At 37.8% G+C, this 8684-nt stretch overlaps 1 protein-coding gene and 1 long non-coding RNA gene across 2 annotated transcripts in view; both read right to left on the bottom strand.

Moving 5' to 3' along the window:
* Positions 1–7969, bottom strand: part of LOC110313937 — a 14618-nt gene extending 6649 nt beyond the window's left edge. The window contains exons 1-3 of the long non-coding RNA XR_002380136.2: positions 7586–7969; positions 5687–5823; positions 2562–2639 (exon numbers count right to left, since the gene is read on the bottom strand). This is a non-coding gene — a long non-coding RNA (uncharacterized LOC110313937). The remainder of the gene's footprint in view (positions 1–2561; positions 2640–5686; positions 5824–7585) is intronic.
* Nbdy (negative regulator of P-body association) lies at positions 7608–7842 on the bottom strand. Its single transcript, XM_021188401.2, has one exon. It carries the CDS (start codon positions 7821–7823, stop codon positions 7617–7619), a length of 207 nt encoding a protein of 68 aa, XP_021044060.1. The 5' UTR covers positions 7824–7842; the 3' UTR covers positions 7608–7616.
* Positions 7970–8684: the final 715 nt, after the last annotated feature.

The following is an 8684-nucleotide window of genomic DNA, read 5'->3' as shown; positions in this document are numbered from 1 at the left end:
TTACACAATGGAGTACTACTCAGCTATTAAAAACAATGAATTTATGAAATTTTTAGGCAAATGGATGGAACTAGAAAATATCATCTTGAGTGAGGTAACCCAATCACAAAAGAACACACATGGTATGTACTCACTGATAAGTGAATATTAGCTTGGAATACCCAATATACAATTCACAAACCACATGAAGCTCAAGAAGAAGGAAGTGCAAAGTGTGGACACTTGGGTCCTTCCTAAAAGGGGGAACAAAATATCCATGGGAGGCATTACAGAGACAAAGTGTGGAGCAGAGACTGAAGGAATGACCATCCAGAGACTGTCCCACCTGAGGATCCATCCCATACACAGTTACTAATTCCAAACACTATTGTGGATGCCAAAAAGTGCTACCTGACAGGAGCCTGATATAGCTGTCTCCTGAGAGGCTCTACCATTGCCAGACAAATACAGAAGGGGATTCTCACAGCCATCCATTGGACTGAGCACAGGGTCCCCAATGGAGGAACTAGAGAAAGGACTGAAGGAGCTGATGGGTTTACAGCCCCATAGGAGGAATAATAATATGAACTAGCCAGTATCCCCCAGGATCCCAGAGTCTAAACCACCAACCAAAGAGTACACATGGAGGGACCCATGGCTCCAGCCACATATGTAGCAGAGGATGTCCTTGTTGGTCATCAATGGGAAGAGAGGCCCTTGGTCCTGTGAAGGCTCTATGCACCTATACAGGGGAATGCCAGGGCCAGGAAGCAGGAGTGGGTGGGTTGGGGAGCAGGGGGAGGGGAATAGGAGTTTTCAGAGGGAAAAAAAATGTTTACCCAAAAAGTGAAAAAATGACTAACCTCCTTGAAAAGTGTGTTTAAGAGACTGTGCATTGGGGCTTCTTAAAAAATGGACAAACAAAAACAAAAAGCAACTCCTGACAGCCAGTCAATCTAAATATACAATTTGAAGGAGGAAAACATGAAGGCAGAATAACTATGAGAACCCCTTTTAGGGCTGGCAAGATGGCTCAGCAGGCAAGAGCATTGACTGCTCTTCCGAAGGTCCTGAGTTCAAATCCCAGCAACCACATGGTGGCTCACAACCATCTGTAATGGGATCTGACGCCCTCTTTTAGTCTTTCTGAAGACAGTTACAGTGTACTTATGTATAATAATAAATAAATCTTAAAAAAGAAAGAGAACCCCTTCTAACCCTAACAGCTTCTGCAAAGAGACAACCAAGAGGAAGGATATAGCATTAAATATAAGCTATAATTCTGTGTGTCCTAAAGGCTAAAACTACATATGAAAAAATAAGAAAAAAAGTGCCTGCCTAGTTATCCATGAAATTACCAAAAGCATCAGGATCCTTGTGATAAAACTGCCATCTGGCACGGCCTCATGCAATGTGATAGGAAAGACAGAGCATCAACTATGTGGTATTCTGGCTAAAACTGCCTAAATTAGTCATGGTAGAATGAACCAATCAGACAAGCCCAGACTGTGGACATATAGAGCATAGCTATCTGGATATAATAAGAATGCCCATGTCATGAAAAATTAAAATCAGAATACAGACAAATATTATTTTAGAGTTTAGAAGACCAAAGATTTATGATAAGTAAATGTAATGCATGATGATATAAACAAATGAAGGCAACACAGGGCATTGTGTGGAAAACTTAAGGTGTAAAATATTTTACATAGCAATACTGCAGCAATACCAATGCCCTTGTTCTTCATATATTTGAAGAAGTATTTAAAGATGAAATATGGTTCGGTCTGAAAGTTGTAAATGATTTGGCAAAAGTATATATGTATGTATGAATGAATGAATGTATGTATGTATATATTATATATTCAGTAAATACAGACTTTATAGGTAAACTACAAACAACAGGTTGTATACGAAAGATTTTAAAAATGTAAAAAGGAAAAAAAGTATTTAGACAGTTCATACTTACTACTAAATATAAATTTTATTGGTAAATTCAGAAATAAATCACTGCATTCATATTTTTGGCAGAATGTTTTCTAAAAAAAATACAACAAACAAAATAGAGTGTAGGTAGGATGGGCAAGACGGATGAGGAGATAAAGGCTCTCACCACCAAACCCCACAAAGAGGTGAGTTTGATTCTCAAGACCCATCAGGTAGAAAACATGTTCCTTAACACTGTACAGCAGTCACTGCAAATAAACAATAGTACAAATGCCCACACACATATGCACATACCCCTACCACACACATGGACACAAAGAATTAACAAATAAAATGTCATCTAAAATACTGAATGGGGCCAGGCATGGTGGTGTACACCTTTACTCTCAGCACTCAGGAGGCAGAGGCAGGTGGATCTCTGTGATTTATACAACAAGGTAATACATTTAACAAATATTTATAGACCCTTATATAAAACAGTTGGAATATACAAACCCTTTACAAACACACAAGACACAATAGTGATTATGCTCTCTAAGACTTAAAGCAAATTTCAACAAATATAAAACAATGTTTGTACTCTGAAATTAAATGTGAAATAACGAAAGATTAAAAAAAAATCCATAGTTCCACACCTCAGTTTGTAAATACGGTCTCCCAGTGGCACAGTCAAATAGAGAAATGGTCAATGGGGTAGAAAATATAAGATGAGCCTGAAAGTAAGGAAGAAAAGAAATGTTAAAATAAGTCTAAATATCTGTCAAAGAATGGTGAGCAAGCCGATCAAGAAGACACACTGAATAAAATAATTATGACAGCAAAAGGTTATTAATGAAATAACACAAAAACTTAGGTGTCTAAATATGAGAAATGGAGAAAAGCTTTCTCTTCAAGTAGAATATAAACTAGTGAATTCAAGTAGAATATAAACTAGTGAATTCAGTAAAAAAGAAAAAAAAAGATGGGATTTGAAGCATTCTTTTGTAGTCACAGTAAAAACATTTAGTCCAGAATAATGAACAGATGAAAAAATACTAGAAGATAGTATGACAAGAAACAGAAAAGTTACAGTCTCCCAGTATTCACGACAAAATGATTGACTGCAAAGAGAAAATGGTGGGTTAATCTAACAGAACCCCAACAACTTAACCAAGAAATCAATGTTGACATGACATCTGTATCATAAGCAAGCTCTGAATATGATTCAGAGAGAAACACTTAACATGACTTCCATGGTCTTCCTGCCAATGTACATCATTAAAATATCACAATGGGGAAATGATACACACACCTAAATTGAGGAGTCCCATACAAAATATTTGTCTTTTATTTTGAAAAATTGTCAATGTCAACAAAGAAAGAAGATTGAAGAAATTGAAGAAACTTCCTGATCAAGGACTGGAAAGACACAAACAAACAAAATCTAAGTGTAATTAATATGTCATCCTAGATTGCAACTTTAACCAAGAAAACAGGTAATATATGAGAAAGTATTTAGGCCAAGTAAACACGGTGAAGAAGTAAGCAAAGCAGAAATACAGCTGTAATTCCTTTTAGGTGGCAAAATGAAAGAGAATGGTAGAACACATATGGCAAGACATGATAATTAATGTGGATAAAGGGTAAAAGAAGTGTTCTATACTATCCTCATAGTTTAACCAAGGACTTAATTGATCAATAAACATCCTAATCATGACTTTTGCATTTAAAGAAAGAAAAAAAACTTTTGGCATTTGTTTTGTTTGTAGACAAGCAGTTCTTATGTAGCCCAGGGTGGCCTGACTCATTATGTAAAGTAGACTGCATTAAACTCATAGTCACCTGTCTGCCTCCTGGATACTGGAATTAAAGGTATGCACCGCCCTACCTGGCAAGAAAAGTTTTGTATTCCAAACTCCATTGAGACTCACAGCAACTATATACATTCCTTTTTTGTTGCAAGAAGGATTAAAAAGCTGGGCAGTAGTGATGCACACCTTGGTTCCCAGTACTCAGGAGGCAGAAGTAGGCAATCTCTGCGAGTTCAAGGCTAGCCTGGTCTACAGAGCAAATTCTAGGACAGCCAGGGCTACACAAAGAAACACTGTCTTGAAAAACCAAAATAAAATCATAATAAAGGACTAAAAATACTTTAAAGTAGAGAAAAAAATTTAATTATAATTTGGCTAATGATTTCATGTTTAAAAGAATGCATATATAACTATAAACTTAAAAAGCAAAAATAAAATGTCATAGGCTGGGGGTAGAGACATGATTCTGTGGTTAAGAGTGCTTGTTGCTCTTGCCGAGCATGGGGTACAGTTCCCAGCACCCAAATGGCAACTCACAGCCATCTGTAACTCCAGTTCCAGGGAATCTGATGCTCTCTTCTGACATCCATAGGTACCAGGCATACACATGGTACATACATACGTACAGACAAAACATTCATACATATGAGATGCCCAAATTTAAAAAAATCATTAGACACAGTATAGAACAGTAATTATTGGAATATAATAACAAAATAATATATACAAACCTGTGAAATTCTTACCAACTGTAGAGAATAATTTGTCGTTTTAACTTTTCATTTTAGAAAAGAAACATTAATCAGCTAGAGCCCAATTCACTATATTAGAAAAGAACAAACAAGAGGGAGCTAGAAGAAAATGAAATATAGATAAAATGCCTAAGAGAGGAAATGGGGCTGGAGAGATGGCTCAGTAAGCAAAAAGTAAACTGCTTGCTATGCAAGCCCACAGACCTAAGTTCAATCTCTAGCACCTAAATAAAAGCTGGACATGGCTTCCAGGCTTCTCATCACAGTGTTGGGGAAGGCTGATCACTTGGGCAGCCCATCCTGATCAGGTCCCAGTAACACCTCTCATCTCAAAACAAAACAGCATCAACAACAAAAACCTAACCAAACAAAAGACAGAAAGTGCACGAGTCCTAAAGACCAATATTTGCCCTGTCCCCCAACCCCCAAAGAATGTGGAAGCCTTGTTAAAAAGCAAAATAAAGAAATTTGTTAAAAATTATTGTAATTTATCATCCCATTGTCATAGGAATGAGGAAAATGTACTTAAGCAACTAGATACAAATAAATTATTTCGAGAAAACAAAACAAAAAACTCCATACTCATTCAAAATAAATCCCCTCAGCAAACTAGGAATACACAGTAATTTCTAGCATCTAATCTAGGCTTTAATCCCAGCACTCAGGAAGCAGAGGTAGTCGATGTCTGAGTTCAAGGCCAGCCTGGTCTATAGAGTAAGTTCCAGGACAGCCAGGGCTACATAGAGAAACCCTGTCTTGAAAAACCAAAAAACAAAAATAAAAATAAAAAAACCAACTGATTTTCTTGGACAAACTAAAAAATACACATTAGAAAAGAAGGCAGAGCCATTACAATATAATTTAAAAACAGCTTATTACTAGAAAAAATAAGATAATTCAGAAAGGATACTTATTGTAACATTGGTATAAAAGTACTCATTATTTTCCCCTTAACTATCAACAATTAGAAAATGGGGTTTGAAAAGGCTCACTTTCCAGTAAGAACAGAAACTAAAGTAATCAGTCAACAGTACATTTACTAAACTGCTTTACAGATTTACATGGTTATTTTTAGTGCATATGGTTTCATATACTACAGAAAATGTTTCAATGTATCATTACTGCTGGCACTTTGGGATTTGTCTGATTATTTTTGAACATGCCATTATCAACTCCTTTTTCCTCCTTAAAGTGCATTTTTATTTAAAAAAAAATTACCTTTAGCATCACAACTTCCAGGTGCAGGACACCAGCAAAAGCAGGGCAGCATTGGAAAGAATCTTCATGGTCTTCGATGGGTGAACTATTTTACAAACGCACCAAGGAAATAGAGCCATACTGCAATCCCTCACAAACTGGAAAACAGGAAAAGAAGGTGAAGTCCTTTCTCCTGTCACTTATAGTCTGTCTCATTTTCTTCTGGCCTTTTCAGTTCCTTATGTTCCTTTCAGCTTCCAATTCAATGGTGCATTCCTATTAAATAACCGGGTCCACAGAATTAGAGAGTCTGTTCTGCACAGCAGCTGACAGCATCAATTCTGGAACCAAGCATTTTCTTTCTTAATCAAATCTCAACAAGGCCACTTAAGTGTCTCACAACTTGTGGCAACTTATAGGCCTATACAAACATCCTTTAGTGGAGCTGTGATTAAACGCAAGCATTCAAAATCCTTTGGAAAAATATGGCATACACACACACACACACACTCACACACCAACCACACAAATTCAACAAGTATCCGCCATTACAATTATGTATGCTTTAAATCACTGGGGAGAAATTGCGTAGCTCCTAAACACTTCTTGCCCTGAATAGCCCCCTTTGTTTCCTAGGTGAGCATTTCTTTCCCTATTGCCTGTTAAATTACCATTTTCACTTTGAATAGAGGTAAAAAAGAGGGAAAGACCGGCCTATTGGAATGACAATCAACTGCTTTTAGGTGAAATGAGACTCCATTTTTTTTATGCTTTAGCAACAAACCTGACACCCAGAATGGTCACTCAATGATATTCATTGATTAGCTCAAATATCTATTTTACTCCTGCTAAGTTTTGGTCATTTGTCCCTCACACCTCCCTGTACAAGGCCTAACCACAGCAAGGGCTCCATAAAGATTTATGGTATGAGATGAAGAAGAAATGTGAGCCTTGAGCCAAACTTGTTCGTTTGTTTTCTTTTTAACATAAGCCTCATTCAAATAAGCTATTGGTTCCGTGAAAATAAGAGTTAGAGTCTTAAAACACAAATAGTACTTATTTGGAAATTTCCAATGCTACTCGTTCATCAAGAATAAAATGCGTACTCAAAAATGCGTACTCCTCCTTAGCAAAACACTCAAGGCCTACAGCCCTGTATCACACTTCTCTCACAGACTTAGAATTACAGTCACGCTGCCCCAGAACAATCTTGCCCCTCGGCTTTCATTCTGGAAACACTAGGCCTAAAAATCATCCTAACCCATATGGTAGATGTCACTCACCCTTTAAGGCCCACCCACAAATTCCCCCTTCCTTTTTGATGGCTCTTGATGACTAACAGGCATCCTTACTCCATCAAGAGCCATCTCCATCCTCCATGATTCCTGAATACCTTGAACAAGCACATTTTATGGTACTTGGGTTTGACCATCATATTATAACTTGTTTTCACTTACTAGATCCCATCTTACACAGAAAAAAACCCCAGTTCTCAAAGCTCACTTTACAACATCCTTACACTTGGTCTTGGACTAAGCATTTTTAAATGGAAAAAAATTTCAATATACACAAAAACAGAAGAATATAGTAAATCCCCACCCAGTTTTAATTTATTAGCCAGTGAACATTCTGTTAGTATCTCACTATACCTTGGCCTGTCATGAAAATCAAAACACTGCAGTTTTAAAAATTACAATTAACTCGTGTAAAATATCTTAATTACTCACTGCAATCAAATACCCATTTCTTCCAAGCATACTTTTTAAAAAAAAAAAAAAAAGAAAGGCGTTTCAACGCCTGTACTTGTTTCTTTTCTTTTTAAATTTGTGGAAAGAACAGGAAAACGGGGACGAGCTGGGGAAAGGCGTAATTAAGTTTCAGAGAGCCTGGAGGTCCCAGATGAGAAAGAAAGAATCTGACCTGATTTCGGCTGGGAAAAAAATCTATTTCACTACTTCTCCGGAGGAGGAGGGTGCGACTTGAGTCCAGCAGATGCAGGAGGAGGCGCCGAGGGGAGAGTGGTACTACCTCCACTGGGAGTCCCTTCAGGATAATCCCACCGCGGAGCCAGGACACAGCGCTTTTTTGGAGGCTTGGGTTCCCGCGTATTTCCTGGTGGGAGCGTGGATCTCCCGGAGGCACAAGGTTGGTCCCCCATAGGTATGACAGGACCAGAGCGTTAGTTTTCTCTGGTGGGCCCTGGCAAGGCCGAGATCTGAGATGGCGGATCCCCTCCAGGCACAGGGCTGGCTTCCTCCTGGTTTCGCTGTTACCGTATTTCCTGTATCCTGAGACGTATATCCCTTCTCCGCCTCCTCAGCGCTCCGTTCCCCAGCCCATTTTAACCTTTCTACGAGAATGGAATGCAAACAAACAAACAAACAAAAAAAAAAGAGCGCATTTATAAAGTGCTTTTCCACAGCACATCTCTCCCACAGTTTAATAAACTGTATGGAGAGTTTTGTACAATTTAATTTAAAAAATACGAATTTGCCTGTAACTTGCCAACGGGGCAGGTGTTAATCAATGAGTGTGTGGGTTGGCCGCTGGACTGCTGTAACCAAAGAAATCAAGCGGTTTACACTGCAGTCGCTTACGCACATCACAGAGCCATGAAAGGGGTACAACCATCTAGGAAGCTGTGTAGAAATACGTTGACTTATTGATTACAGTGTTAAAACTGAAAGAAATTGAAAGTGGAAAATGGACGCACAATAAATTCATCATGTGTCATACAAATCAAGACCTCTGTTTACTTAATAATTTTAAATTTTTGTCGTCTTTGAAAACTCACTGTATTTTTTTTTCTCATTCCAACAGCCAAGGTCTCTTTGAAAACAGACAACGGGTGACACTCCATGTTTAATTGGCAAGATTTTATTTCTTTTTTAGGGCTATGGAAAACAATGACTCGTCTTACTATTGTGGTATGTTATATTCTATGTTATATGGTAAGGAACCAGAAACAGTTACCAGAAGGTTCACAAAACAGAGAAAAAGCTTCTGAATTTCTTTGACA

The sequence above is a fragment of the Mus pahari genome, chromosome X (genome assembly GCF_900095145.1).
Source record: "Mus pahari chromosome X, PAHARI_EIJ_v1.1, whole genome shotgun sequence".
NCBI lineage: Eukaryota > Metazoa > Chordata > Mammalia > Rodentia > Muridae > Mus > Mus pahari.
The sequence above is the reverse complement of the archived record's forward strand: the minus strand, read 5'-3'. Positions and strand labels throughout refer to the sequence as shown.